Genomic DNA, 15,547 nt, shown 5'->3' on the forward strand with positions numbered 1-15,547 from the left:
GGGCCCAGAGAGCACTGGCTACAGGCAGCGCTGTTATGAGCCCGGAAACAGCCACGCTTCATTAAGGACATGCATCCTAAAGAATGCTTTCAAGGAAAATGGATTGCAGTAATTGTAGCATTAAATCCAATGTGCACATATTTTGCTGACTTGTGCCTTAAGACTACCTATGGAAAGCCATTTCTCAAGGTGCAGTGGAAAGGGTTTTTTAGGTCTGACCCCAGCACCTCTTGTCAGAGGATGCTCAAAGGGCCCTGAGATAAAATGAGAGGGAAAAACCAGCCTCAAGGCACATATAGATGTCAGGGGTTCTTAGAAAAGCCTTTAGAATGTCAGTTTGTGTCAGAAGTCCCCAAAATGGAAATGCTAGATGTCGGTTTCCCAAATTCATTCATACTCAGAAATCAGGGCACATCTTGCTAGACAGTGTTGTTGGCCCACACATTGGGCATCACCATCCCAGGTGCCCCAGAGCTCTCTCGACCTGGCCATAGAGGGACCCACTTGGCTTGGTCTCCATTCCTTAGGTTTCTTATCAGCAAGGATGTGGTGCATGACAAGTACACCCTGTGTAGTTGGGGGCTGACCAGCTGACTCCCTCTGGCATGAGCCAGGCCTGGGAGAGCCAGAGGGGAGCCTCAGTCACCGAGGCTGTGCGACTGGTTCTGCACCTGCGAGCATTCTGCATGTGGCCACTCAGCAGCCTCTGAGCTGACAACACCTGGGACACTGGCCCAGCCCCCTCCACACCCCCCACTGCAGTTCCCTGGGTGTTAGAGCAACATTAATGCCTTTCTTTCACTCCCTCTTTAGGGGAGGATTCCAGTCAAATGGATGGCAATTGAGTCCCTCTTCGACCATATTTACACCACCCAAAGCGATGTGTAAGTGTGGGTGTTGCCTTCCTGGGGTGGAGGCTGCATGCATAGGATGCAGCTCAGCAGGGAAACAGCACTGGCCCCAAGTGCCTGTTGGCGCATACCAGCCATCCACAGCGACCCCCAAAACTGAGGGACTTCATGTATTCACTCAGCAAATGCACCAAGTCTGGGCAGTGGTTCTGAAAGTCGCAGTAGGAGTGGGTGAGAGCAGTAACTGCAAAAGACCTCCTCCCTTCTCTTCCCTTCCTCTCTACTCTCTCCTGCCCCTCTCTTCTATGGGCATCTTAATGACACACAGGCCCAGCCACACGGCTCCCCTCCTGGGAGCTGGGCTCTGGCAGCACCCCCACCCAGTCCCAGACCTTAGGCAGGGGTGGCCTTGAGGGAGGTTCTAGACAGGTGTGTCAAAAGTGCTCAAAGACAGGAACCAAAACTCTAATCTTCCAGGTCAAATGACAAGATCTGGTAGTTTTCAAAACAGACTTGTTTCTAAGTGTGCCATCAACAGACATGCTTATCTTTAATAATGGGCTGTGGAAAAGCAGTTCTTCAGCCGTTTTGAACAACTGTTCTCTAAGTACGAAGAAGACTGTAAGAAAATTGGAAAATGCCTAGAAAGGCATAATGAGGAGGCTAAAAGCCCCTTGGATCCCCCACCTGAGTAACCTGCTACTGGTCCTCACAGGCACGCCTTCCAATGTTTCCTCTGCTGTGCAGAGATACGCTTTTTGTCACTCCAAATGGGTTCATGTGATAGGGTTTTGTGACATGATTTTGTTCCCACTTCATAGTGTGTTTTCTCTCACAGTTAAAATTTTTCTTTAGCAGTGACTTTTTTTTCTTCTAATTTTCTATGAAGATTTCTGAGCACACAAGAAACATGAAGGAATTGTGCAGGTGGCCCGGGGCCCCTGGCCTAGGTCCCCACTTTGAGTTGTGCAGCACCTGCATGGCTGTGCTGTGCCATCTCTGATACCATCCCTGGTTGTCTCAGAGTTGCTGACACCGCCCCTGGGGTGGGGGACCAAGCTCGGGCAGCGGCTTGGGAGATGGAGGTCTGGGCTGCTCAGAGGGGCCGCAGGCCCAGTGCAGCCACTTATAGGTCACATTGCTCCCTGCAGGTGGTCCTTCGGTGTCCTACTGTGGGAGATTGTGACTCTGGGAGGTAACCCCTACCCTGGGATTCCTCCGGAGCGGCTCTTCAACCTTCTGAAGACAGGCTACCGGATGGAGAGGCCCGACAACTGCAGCGAGGAAATGTGAGCAGGCTTTGCTTTGGCCCAGCCTCTTGTGGCCACAAATACATGCACTTTCCCATCCCCCTCTCCTGAGCAGCCCCATGCTAAGCCCAGGGTGAGCTGGGTAGTGGGTAGTGACAGGGCAGAGACAGAGAACCACCCTTGGGCATGATGGCAGAGGAAGGGCTCAGGGAGAGGTGGTGGGAAGTATGAGGGGGCCTCAGCCCAAGGCCTGATGTCCCTGCAGGACATTTGTGGAGGAGTTAGGGGGCGCATGCTGGGGAGGACTCAAATGGAGGTGCAGAGGCAGACGGGGCAGGCTGCGGTGCCTGGACCACAGCCTGAAGACAACAAAGTCTTCAGATGACTTGGAGATTGAGAGCACATGAGAAAGGAGCTGTCCACAGGCAGAGACACCCTGTCCATTCATTCCACAGTCTGTTGTGCGCCCAACTCAGGGCTACATGGGGTGAATAGGTGTCACCTCTCTGGGGGCCCTGGGTTGATAGCCAGCTGGCTCAACTCATTATACAGGGCAGCCCAGGAGGCCCTGCAGCCATGCCAGGCCCCAGGGAAGTGAGGAAGGGTTAAGAAGTTTCTGTCACTGGCAGAAGTTTCTGTCTTTCCATACCCAGTTCATCCTTCCTAAGTTTCGAGGACCGGCATTCTCTTCCCCCACCCAGCCGCTGTAGTGAGCATGGTATCCCATCAGCTGTTTACCAATGTCTTTGAAAGGGAAGTGCAAACAAAACTCACTCAAGGGAAGGGAAGCTTACAGGGTGCTGGACTACAGCACCAGGCACCCCAAGCTCCCAGGGACCCCTCAGACCCTGGCCCAACTCAGAGAAAGATACCAGTGATGCAGAAACACTTTGGAGTTTGGGAACAGAGCTCCCAGGGCCCAGGGCACTGTGCGGGGTGGTGGCTGAGATGCGGCAGCTGCTGCTCAGGCGAGACCACCCACATGTGCTTCCCACAGGTATGATCTGATGCTGCAGTGTTGGAAGCAGGAACCGGACAAGAGGCCAGTGTTTGCCGACATCAGCAAAGACCTGGAGAAGATGATGGTTAAGAACAGAGTGAGTATCTGGAGCTAATTCCTGTTGCTGGCCACCTACAAACTGAATATGCCAGTAGGGCTGGTGGGAGCCAGAGTCGGGGAGTGGGCAGGTCCAGCCTGACCCCAGGTTTATGGAATCACCAGTATAAGGGCAGAGTGAGGCTGTGCAGAGGGCAATGGTCATGCTTTCTGTCTCCTGAGGGCAGCCAGCAACCGGACCTTTCTCCCTGAGCCAGGCCCTTGTGCTTCTTTTTAAGCCATGAAGCAACCAAGATTCTTACCTTGACACTTAGGAAGAGCTCTCCTCAGACAGGCATGGGAAGAAAATATTCTAAAGCCATATAAAATCATTTTCAATAATGTAACATGAGAAAGTAGAATTGCAGCAGGTATCTTACATTCAGATCCTGTGAGGGGCCTGCCTGTAAGGGAGATGATAGGGACTGGTGGAAACTATGGCAAACAGGAACAGACCAGCCCCCTGTAAAGGATCCCTCACTGTAGCCATATGTAACTTAAAGGAATATGTGCCAGGTCTTCTGAATTTCAAGGGATATTTATGTTAAGTTTCCCAGTGTTTAATGTTAGCAATTAATTTAAATATTCAAAAATGCAGTGTGGGCCAAATTAAATATATTTGGGAGACTAGATTCAGCCCATGTGTCTCCAGTTTACAATGGTACATGAAAAAGCCAACAAAAGTTTCAACTAATATTTGCTGGGCAATTGCTATACATGTTCTGTCTTAGATGCTGGGGATACATGTAAACAAGCCAGGCACAGATGTGAATTGCCCTGCCCTCAGAGTTTCATCCTTATATTGATACTAAAATGCTAAAAGTTGTCATTTCTTCAAAATCGAAAAGCGAAGTATCTGGTCTAGGCCACTTGTAATAAAACCTAGCATCAGTGTGTCACTTGGCAAAGCCTCCAAATCTGTAAATACAGGGTTGTTGGAAACCAGTGATGCATGATGCTAAGAGAGCTGGCCTTCCCAGAACAGAGCTGAGAAACAAGCCAGGAAGCACTGAACACATGGAACTGGGGCAGTGGAAGTAGCAGGCAAGGGAGAGTCATCATGCTTGGAGCTGAAGCTCATAACAGCATCTTCTGCAAACACACATCAAGACTTCAGATTTTTGGGTCTTGACATGATGTTCTAGATGCTAGGGGTCCTGGGAGGAAAGCTGGGCAACAGAGCAGATCAAGGACACTGCTCTGCACTTGCAGATGAGTAATGGGGCTGCAACCATCCCTCCTGGAACTTTGGATTTTGTAACAGACCAGTTCCCCATTGCTAGGCGTGGTGCCCCAAGTGCTGCAGAGATAGGACTGGGACAAGGAAGGAGCATATTTCTGTCCCCAAAGAGGTGCCTTTCTGGGGTGATGAGAACTGCAGATCAGGGCTAGGTGAGGAGGGGCTTTGGGTGCTCAGTATGGCCCCCTGGAGCTGGGCTCAGGTGGAGAGGTCAGTAAGCCAGCATGGGGTGCCAGGGGCCAGTAGTGGGCCCAAGCCAGTGTTAACCAGCCATCTCCCTCTTCCAGGACTACTTGGACCTGGCTGCGTCTACACCATCTGACTCCCTGCTTTATGATGATGGCCTCTCAGAGGAGGAAACACCCCTGGTGGACTGTAATAATGCTCCCCTCCCTCGAGCCCTCCCCTCCACGTGGATTGAAAACAAACTCTATGGTAGACTTTCACATGCATTTACTAGATTCTAGCAACATTGTTCCTCTGCACTATCCTTACTCTCTGTAATGCTTGTTAAGAGTGTTTCTGGTCTGAAAGAAACCAAAGTTCTCCTCTGAATCTTTTTATTTGTAAATGTCTGATTCTGCATCTGTTTACCTTCAGGTGTTCTTTGCAACTTTAAATGGTTTTTTAAAAGGATGTGAAAATAAATGCAATTATCTTGCTGCCCAGCAACTTAAGATGACTGAGAAGAAAGCAGGGCGGAACTCTCAGGGGATATTGAGAAAATGATGAATAAGACTTCTAGGGTGGGGTCAATCACAGTACTTGTAATTTAACTACTGGGATAAATTTACCCAACCTGGGGAGGCATTTAATTTGGAAAGGAGGAGCCAGCACCACCCTGCCTGCACTGAGAGCACAGCCAGGGGGGCTCCCCCAGACCCCATCTGGATGGGCTGGGGGCGCTTAGAGGCCACCCAGTACTGGGGAGCAGGGCCGGCTTGGCCTCGGCCCCAGCCCACACGTCCCTACTGGGGATACACACTCACTGCTGTTTTCACATCCTTTGCATTACACACTGTCACCGACAGTTGTCACCTTTGAAGTCGGTCAGCGCTAAAAGCTGGAGCAAATGCTTTAGAAAAAACACAGTCTGTGGTGCTGTGGTCTTGCAATGGCAGTAAATATGGTTCTTGCCAAAACTCCTTCGTCTTTGATTAAATACTTGAAAATTTTTTCTGTTTCCTAACGTTATCACTGATTGTTTTGAAAACTTGGGAGTTTCAAGCATTTTTCAGCTGAGATTGTTCCTTTTGCATGTCTCCTGAGTCACTCCTTGCTGGCTTTGGGTCTATGCTACATGACACTTGTCCTGTCGACTCTGTAGGGTTTGCCTGCATGCAGCCTCGATTTGGAAGACTCTCTCCTCTGTGGTAGGCTTGGATGGAAGACAGTAGGCTTCTTTACATTAAAGAACTTTTTATAGAAGCTGCCCACTGCAGTAAGCCCTTTAGTACAGCAGTGTGCTGGTGCTGTACACTGCCTTAGAAATAAGTTAAAACAGGCCAACCAATGTATCTATCAGACTTAAGAGTTTGAAGCTCATAAAAGTTAAAATTGATCGTTTCTCTGAAGTTAGTTACCAAGAAAGCATGATATTTCCCCCAAAATATAACAGTGTTTTGGAAACCTGGAGCACGAAGCCATTCATGTAATTGGCACAGAAACCAGAAGTTTGGTTTGAACCTCAAAGGGAGTTTTGCCAAGGCCTTACTGTCTGCACATGAAGTGTTGGTTCTTCAGTGCAGAACGAATGATCTGTTTTCATTTTTAGGCATGTCAGACCCGAACTGGCCTGAAGAGAGTCCTGTACCACTCACGAGAGCCGATGGCACTAACACTGGGTGTCCAAGATATGCAAATGATAGTGTATATGCTAACTGGATGGTTTCACCCTCAGCGGCACAATTAATGGACGCATTTGATAGTTAACATTTCTTTGCGAAAGGTAATGGACTCCCGAGGGGAAGACACATGCCGAGATCAGAAAGTCTGCTGGCCCCTTCTTTGTGCCCTTCATGCTGGCTGCGGTTTCCCCTGCAGCAGACGTGGCACACTGGACGAGCACTCCAAGTCCAGTGTTTGGGCACCTATTTCCTTCTCTTCAGCCCTTGGCAGTGCGCAGTGATGGTCTGTGTTCAGCGATGACCACCACACACTCTGTGCTCAAACCTGTGGGTCCTCCCTCACTACCTGAACTGTTCAATTTTTCTGGTTGCCACCAAACACGGCAACAAGATTTAAACATGAAGCACACACACAAAAAGGTGTAGAAGGGGAAAAAAACCTGGACCAGACAACCTGTCCTCGTTTAGAACAAGAGCTCGGCAAGGCCCTGTCTTGGTGTCACAGCCCTGTTAGGGCTGGAGGGGAAATGGGGACCTCAGGACAGGCCTCGGCTCAGCATTTCATGATCCTGAGAATGGTTTTTTAAAATCATGTAACTTTTTCTTAGAAAGACATTTGATTTTTATCGTGATTAAAATGATTCTTAGATTTAGCACAACAGAGAGATTTGATGCCATATTTGTTCTGTAGACAGGCAGTGTGAAGGGAGGGGGCTCCCGAAACACATCTGTCCCCATCACTGAGTGGTCATGACCCCCTGATAAGAAAAGAATGAAGAAAAGGGGCATTTGAGTAGGCTAACCTCCAGTCCAAGGACTTGGCAGCAGAGACTTGGCTGGTGTGAATACTACCCTCAAGGCCTTCAGTGCTCCACATGTTCCAGCGCCAAAAACCAGTGGGTCCTCTCACATGTGAGCAGTGAATGGGACTGGTACTCAACTTCAAAGGGACAGCTTAGCTAGTTCTGTTAGAGGTAGCATTGACAACGGCCAAGGGCTGCTACACCTCTGGTTTCAGGTCTAATGTGGAAGAGATACTCTGGCTCTTATAGAGCTTGTGTGAAAAGGTTCATGTATCCATTCACTCTTCCTTGTTTGTAACGTAATGCTGCTATAGCAAGACATTTTTGTTTCTTAGATTCTGACCATGATTCATAAGCCCCTTGTCATTCTTCCCTGCTTGTGGCTGCAGACACCCAGCACTCCTCCCATCTTGTGGGGGTGGCTTCCAGGAAGACCCGAGTCCTCTGCATCAGCACTGTAACTTTGCAGGAGAGGGCTAGTTACCAAAACACTGCCTGGTCTTCAGACTTAGAGCACTGTGAACAGTCTGACAGTAGTAGTCTCTTTCAAATACTGTATTTTACAGGCATTTCACAAAAGCAGTAAAAGGATGGCCTTTTTTTGGCCAAGAAGGTTTCAATGAGTGTATGTTGGAAGATATATGGTGTGTGTGTATGTGTGTGCACACACCCCCAGAGAACTGGAAAAGCTTACTGGAAATGTAATGTGGCTTTAGTTTGGGCCATTTTCCAGATACACTGTGATAAGTTCTTTTACAAATATCTAGTTGTAACAAACTTTTGGTTTTCAGATGTGCTTAATGCGTCTTATTAAATGTAGAAATAAGGGTAAACTCTCAAATGATTAAAACTGCCTACTCAATAAGTGTGAGTTGCTGCAGCAGGTCTGTTCTTGGTGGGTAAGAACTCCAGGTCTGGCTAACCCAGTGCTGGGGAATTAATTGTTGACTAAGAATCTAATTGTCTATTCCTCAGTCATAAAAGTACTCATACTTATTAGTCCTCTCAGACAGGATTTCCATATGCATAGATGCAGAAGTTACTAAGTATTAAGTGTTACTACTGAGTATTAGGTAGCAATCTGTCAGGTGTTAAAATTTGTAAAATATATTTATGAAAGGTTGTTGAACCATACCATGTTAATTTGCTTTTGTAATCCAGGTGACTGAGAAAATAATTTCAGTTATGTAAATAAAGTCATGTATTGTGAAATGTGTAAACTCCTCTCAAATTTCCTATGTGGAAACATCAGGTTTCTGATGTTGATATTTCTATGTAAACATTGAAATATTATAAGGGAATCTATTATGGTAACCACTGGGGAAGTAATAGTGGTCAAAAACCTAGAAGGTTCTTGGTGCTATTATTAACTTGTCTTGTACAAGATGTATAGGAACAGGCACATTTATGAAAACCGTTAAGCTCAGCTAATTCTACCATTCAGGAAATTCCTTCAAGTTTCCTTTTATAAAACAGAGCAGTAGTCATGTCAGGTCCAGGTTTTTACAGTTATATTGCAATTTGCTTGCTGTTTACTTCTTGAAGCTAGACTGGACAGTTGTGGGAGAATATAAAATGCATAGCCATGACTGAAGGTCTATTAGAAGTTGGAGGAATATTTTTCCCTGGGCCCCTATGAAGCTTAAGATGATAAATGCTTCTGGTTCTATCTTCCTGTTGGGTTGTGTAGGAATTCTATGAGCTTCTCCTCAAAAGCCTGGCATGGCACACCCAGGAAATGACATGAGTCCTCAGTATCCAGTGCACAGGGAACTAGAAATAAATGTAATTTCTAAGGTCAGTTATTTGCTACAGCCTTTATCTCTGAATGTTTCGAAGCCCATGCTGAGGAAAGCTAATATGAAAATACTAGAAGCCACTTTTCAAGAGCACAGAAACTTCCACTGGGAGTGTTCATGTGTATATATTTGGTTTTTCTTAAAAAGCATCCCCCACCAGCTTCCACAAAGACGTCCTTCCCACTGAAAGGCCCCTTATTTGGGTGGAAATGTAGTTTAATATTATGTGTGAGCGCTGGACTTAGACAAATACTTTATATAAAAGAAAATTCAAAGGGAAAATATAATTTCCCCCAGTGTAAATAAAGCATTTTCCCTCAGGCAGAGCAGGGAATGGTTCCTCTCCTTCAAGCATATTCCTACATAGGATATTAAGCTGATACATCATGGGCATGCCACCCCCACATCCCGTGACTAACATGTGAAGATGTGAGCAGCACCCATCCTCTGCTTATGAACCTGCACATAAGAAAACACCCCCTCCGCTGAGGTTGCCCTGTGCCCATCCCTTCTCCACATGGCAGCCATGATGGCCTTGTTAGAACTTTGTCTCCCACATTGAGGATTGATGCCTGAGGTCATGAGAAACCAGAACCAGTATATAGAGGATTTTTCAGTTTGGAGCACAGCACCAAGTCCCACAGCTGGGGCCAGATGGGTGGCTGAGTAACCACAGGGAGAAGAAGCTTCACCCTACAGAGTTAAAGAGGCATACTGTGTGCCCAAAAGAAATCAGTTAATCTTTGCAGCTCAGGTTTTGATTATTGCTTCAAGTGACATTTTTGCAGATGTGTCTGGATGTCCTAAGTCACGGACGCAGCCAACTGGGATCTCTCAGCAGGAGCCCAGGCAGAGGACCACCACCTCCCATCTCAGGGTGTCACAAGGAACTGGGCCAGACAGCATGAAGGGAGTCACAACCAGAGACCACCCCCAACCACAGTGACTTCGTTGCAAACCACACCAGGGGAGACCATAATGTACATCCCTTCAGAAGACATTGAGTAATTTGAGTTCAAAATTAGTGTGGACCAGCAAGGTAAGGCAAGTGCATTCTAAGACTAAAAAAAAAAATACATCATTTTTCATTTTGGTATTTTATACAGACAGTATTTACTATACAAACTGCGAATTTCTTGAATAAAAATAGGACGTCCATTTCGTGTCCATGTTTTTATTCATCTTTGTCGATTTCCTAAACAGTCCCAGAGTAAACCATACCCTTTTGGGCTGCTCTTGTTTCTCACCTGCACTCTGGTCCTTTTCTGCAGTTGTCATTTCCCCCGTGGAGAAAGGTCATTCCTGTGGGTCAGGAAGGGTCTCTTCCAGGAGGAACAGGAGGCTGCCTCTTGCTACCTGATCCATGCAGGGACTTTGACCACAGGACTGTGGGAAGCCCCTATCCTCTGAGGCTCTTCTCACAAAGGCATGTGACTTGCTCTGTATTTTGTGTTTGCTTCTGAGAGTTTTAAGAGCTTGAAAATTTTCCTGGAGGCTCTGGCCCCTGGGCTTGAGAAGCCAGGAGCACACCAAGGGTTTTGGGGGATTTCATGAATGCCTGAAAATATTATAGGAAGTGATTTATAACAGGAGTGATACCGAGGATGAAAGGACTCTTGGCCCTTGCAAGGTAGTCAAAGAAAATAAGTGGTAGAAAACTAACTTTTTAAGAGGGTCCAATTATGTATGATCTTTGGCTTTATAGAAATAAAGACCACCCAAATGAGAACAAGCAGAGATTATTTATTCTGAACTTGGTATAGTAAGGGAGTCAGCTAATATCACTTGCTTTTAGCAGAGCCTCAAAGCCAAGCAGAGAAGTGGGAAAGCTTTATAATAAAACAAGGGGCTGTGGGAGAGGGGCTTCAGGCATGATTAGAGGTTGTTGGCATGGGAAGGTTGGATAACTAGAACCTGGGCATCTTATGTGATTCACTTGGTAAACACACTTGGCTTTCTGTTTGGTCCAGAGTTGGAAATGAGGGCAGAAAATAGGGAAGCTGGCAGTCAAGTCCTAACCAGTCCTTACCACTGCACTGGCTACTACAGAGGTTGTGGGGCAAGTTCTTCAGTTATGTGTGCTCTGTTCAATATCTGAATATTCAATATCTCTGTCCTCCCTTTGGTCATTTTCTTGCTTATGAGAGATTGATGAACCCATGGAAGACTAGAAATCCAGATCTTCACTACTTAGACCATTCAGTCATATCCATGGCCAACTGTATCATGAGGTCTTCTTGACCTGTGGCTGGATCATCATGACTCAGAAAGTGGTTGTGTGGAAGCATTTCAGACCCTGGAAAGAATGCATCATGACCCACTATGACAAAAATGAGAACAACTAATAATCCCTGTAAGATGCTTTGAAACAAGAAACCCAGCCCAGGCTGAGGATAAATACCTTATAGACCTTAAGGACCAACCTTAGAGAGCCAAGTAGCTTGTGCCTTAAAGCATTACGTATACCCACCCCCCCTGTTTCACTGATCCAAGTACAATATTAGGAATGGCACAGACCACAACTAATCAATATGAAATTAAGAGCAATGCCACTCACCATCGCTACTCATAACAGGTTGAGACTGATCCATGTTCCATGTAGAGAAGAGGTGGTATCACTCACAACTTCTGCCAGAGTTAGTGATAAGTGTCTTATCCTATATGTATGATTATTTGAATAAACAGTGAATCTAATTCCCTCAGGAGTGTTGAATAATCAAGGTGGCTTCATTTTGGAGCTCATGTCTAAGTTGGAATTTTCAGCTTTGGTGATTCGAAGTGTTTCTGTGCACAGACAAGTCTTAGAATAGTGTTCCTAATATAGATGAGATATTAGTCAGAAGTAAATAGGACCAGGCATTCTGACCACAAAAGACGTAGTGTCTGGTAGGCATACATGGAGATCTAGGTAAAAAGAGGTTGTTGCAGAATAGACCACATACTAGGCCACAAAAAGAGCCTCAGCAAATTCAAAAAGACTGAAATTCTACCAACCAACTTTTCAGTCCACAAAGGTATAAAACTAGAAATAAATTGTACAAAGAAAGCAAAAAGGCTCACAAACACATGGAGGCTTAATAACAACACGCTCCTAAATAGTCAATGGATCAACAACCAAATTAAAATGGAGATCCAGCAATACATGGAAATAAATGACAACAACAACACAAAGCCCCAACTTCTGTGGGACGCAGCGAAAGCAGTCTTAAGAGGAAAGTATGTAGCAATCCAGGCATATTTAAAGAAGGAAGAACAAACCCAAATGAATAGTCTAACATCACAATTATCAAAATTGGAAAAAGAAAAACACATGAGGCCTAAAGTCAGCAGAAGGAGGGACATAATAAAGATCAGAGAAGAAATAAACAAAATTGAGAAGAATAAAACTAGAAAAAATCAATGAAACCAAGAGCTGGTTCTTTGAGAACATAAACAAAATAGATAAACTAGCCAGACTTATTAAGAGAAAAACAGAATCAACACACATCAACAGAATCAGAAACGAGAAAGGAAACATCACGACGGACCCAACAGAAATACAAAGAATTATTAGAGACTACTATGAAAACCTATATGCTAAGAAACTGGAAAACCTAGAAGAAATGGATAACTTCCTAGAAAAATACAACCTTCCAAGACTGACCAAGGAAGAACACAAAATCTAAACAAACCAATTACCAGCAAAGAAATTGAAGCGATAATCAAAAAACTACCTAAGAAAAAAAAACCCGGGCCAGATGGATTTACCTCAGAATTTTATCAGACATACAGAGAAGATATACCCATTCTCCTTAAAGTTTTCCAAAAAATAGAAGATGAGGGAATACTCCCAAACTCATACTATGAAGGCAATGTCACCCTAACACCAAAACCAGGCAAAGACCCCACCGAAAAAGAAAATTACAGACCAATATCCCTGATGAAAGTAGATGCAAAAATACTCAATAAAATATTTGCAAACCGAATTCAAAAATATATCAAAAGAATCATACACCATGACCAAGTGGGATTCATCCCAGGAATGCAAGGATGGTACAACATTCGAAAATCCATCAACATCATCCACCACATCAACAAAAAGAAAGACAAAAACTACATGATCATCTCCATAGATGCTGAAAAGCATTCTACAAAATTCAACATCCATTCATGATAAAACTCAGCAAAATGAGTATAGAGGGCAAGTACCTCAACATAATAAAGTCCATATATGATAAACCCACAACCAACATCATACCGAACAGCGAGAAGCTGAAAGCTGTTCCTCTGAGATCGGGAACAAGACAGGGATGCCCACTCTCCCACTGTTATTTAACATAGTACTGGAGGTCCTAGCCACGGCAATTAGACAAAACAAAGAAATACAAGGAATCCAGATTGGTGAAGAAGTTAAACTGTCACTATTTGCAGATGACATGATATTGTACATAAAAAACCCTAAAGGGGGGCGGAGCCAGGATGGCGGTGTGAGTAGAGCAGTGGAAATCTCCTCCCAAAAACACATAGAGCTATGAAAATATAACAAAGAAAAATCTTCCTAAAATAGAGACCACAGGACACAGGACAACATCCAGACCACATCCACACCTGCAAGGAACCAGCGCCTTGCGAAGGGGGTAAGATACAAGCCCCGGCCCGGCGGGACCCGAGCGCCCCTCCCCCCGGCTCCTGGCGGGTGGAGAGAAACCGGAGCGGTTTTTTTTTTTTTTTTTTGGCGAGCGCTTTTTGGAAGCCTTAGAGGGACGGGCCCCCGTTGCTGGGGAGGTAGGGTGGCGGGACCGGTGAGCAGGTGCCTGGGAATGGCGCTGGAGGACAAAGAACACCCCGCGTTTCTCCCTGCGGGACCGGCGGGCGGGTGCCTGAGACCGGTGCCTGAGGACGGAGGAGGTCGCGCGTTTTTCCCCTTTTTTTCTCTCTTTTTGGCGAGTGCTTTTTGGAAGCCTTGAAGGGACAGGGACCCCGGTGCTAGGGAGGCAGGGCGGCGGGACTGGTGAGCGGGTGCCTGGGACCGGCACCTGAGGACAAAGAATATCCCGCGTTTTTCCCTGTGGGACCGGTGGGTGGGTGCCTGAGACCGGCACCTGAGGACGGAAGAAATCGCGCGTTTTTCCCCTTTTTTTCTCTCTTTTTGGCGAGTGCTTTTTGGAAGCCTTGAAGGGACAGGGACCCCGGTGCTAGGGAGGCAGGGCGGCGGGACTGGTGAGCGGGTGCCTGGGACCAGTGCCTGAGGACAAAGAATATCGAGCGTTCCTTCCCTGCGGGACTGGTGGGTGGGTGCTTTTTGGAAGCCTTGAAAGGACAGGGACCCTGGTGCTAGGGAGACAGGGCAGCAGGACCAGTGAGCGGGTGCCTGGGACCGGCACCTGAGGACAAAAAAAAAAAAAAAATCGCTTGTTTTTTCCTTTTTGTTGCTGTTGTTGTTTTGGTTTGGAGAGTGCTTTTTGGAAGTCTTAAAGGGGCAGGACAGGACACTTAGACCAGAGGCAGGGAATCTGGGGATCTCTGGGCACTCTAACCCCCTGGGCAGCAGGGAGCACAGAGGCCCCTTACGGAGATAAATAGTCTCCTGGCTGCTCCCCCTCCAACGGGGCTCCACCATTTTCGAGGAACAGCCCCAGCCAGGCCAAGCCCACAGCAACAGCGGAGATAAACCCCAAAGCAACTGGGCAGGAAGCAGAAGCCCTGTCTGCGCACAGCTGCCCAGCACAAGCCACTAGAGGTCGCTATTCTCCCAGGAAAAGGCTACAAACCAACAAGAAGGGAAGCTCTTCCAGCGGTCACTTGTACCAGCTCTGCAAACTATCTCTATCACCATGAAAAGGCAAAACTACAGGCAGACAAAGATCACAGTGACAACACCTGAGAAGGAGACAGACCTAACTAGTCCTCCTGAAAAAGAATTCAAAATAAAAATCATGAACATGCTGACAGAGATGCAGAAAAAAATGCAAGAGCAATGGGATGAGATGCAGAGAAAAATGCAAGAGCAGTGGGATGAAGTCCGGAAGGAGATCACAGATGTCAGGAAAGAGATCACAGAAGTGAAACAATCCCTGGAAGGATTTATAAGCAGAATGGATAAGATGCAAGAGGCCATTGAAGGAATAGAAGCCAGAGAACAGGAACGTATAGAAGCTGACATAGAGAGAGATAAAAGGATCTCCAGGAATGAAACAACACTAAGAGAAATATGTGACCAATACAAAAGGAAAAACATTCGTATTATAGGGATACCAGAAGAGGAAGAAAGAGGAAAAGGGATAGAAAGTGTCTTTGAAGAAATAATTGCTGAAAACTTCCCCAAACTGGGGGAGGAAATAATCGAACAGACCATGGAATTATACAGAACCCCCAACAGAAAGGATCCAAGGAGGACAACACCAAGACACATAATAATTAAAATGGCAAGGATCAAGGACAAGGAAAGAGTTTTAAAGGCAGCTAGAGAGAAAAAGGTCACCTATAAAGGAAAACCAATCAGGCTAACATCAGACTTCTCAACAGAAACCCTACAGGCCAGAAGAGAATGGCATGATATACTTAATGCAATGAAACAGAAGGGCCTTGAACCAAGGATACTGTATCCAGCACGACTATCATTTAAATATGATGGTGGGATCAAACAATTCCCAGACAAGCAAAAGCTGAGGGAATTTGCTTC

At 46.1% G+C, this 15,547-nt stretch overlaps 1 protein-coding gene across 1 annotated transcript in view; it reads left to right on the forward strand.

Moving 5' to 3' along the window:
- Positions 1-8,299, forward strand: part of RET (ret proto-oncogene) — a 47,904-nt gene extending 39,605 nt beyond the window's left edge. Inside the window, exons 16-20 of the mRNA XM_037002903.2 lie at positions 814-884; positions 2,003-2,140; positions 3,099-3,198; positions 4,725-4,872; positions 6,212-8,299. Of these exons, the coding sequence (XP_036858798.1) occupies positions 814-884; positions 2,003-2,140; positions 3,099-3,198; positions 4,725-4,872; positions 6,212-6,369 (615 nt within the window). The 3' untranslated portion in view covers positions 6,370-8,299. The remainder of the gene's footprint in view (positions 1-813; positions 885-2,002; positions 2,141-3,098; positions 3,199-4,724; positions 4,873-6,211) is intronic.
- The last annotated feature ends 7,248 nt before the right edge of the window (positions 8,300-15,547 follow it).

This window comes from Manis javanica, chromosome 7 (assembly GCF_040802235.1).
Source record: "Manis javanica isolate MJ-LG chromosome 7, MJ_LKY, whole genome shotgun sequence".
Classification (NCBI taxonomy): domain Eukaryota; kingdom Metazoa; phylum Chordata; class Mammalia; order Pholidota; family Manidae; genus Manis; species Manis javanica.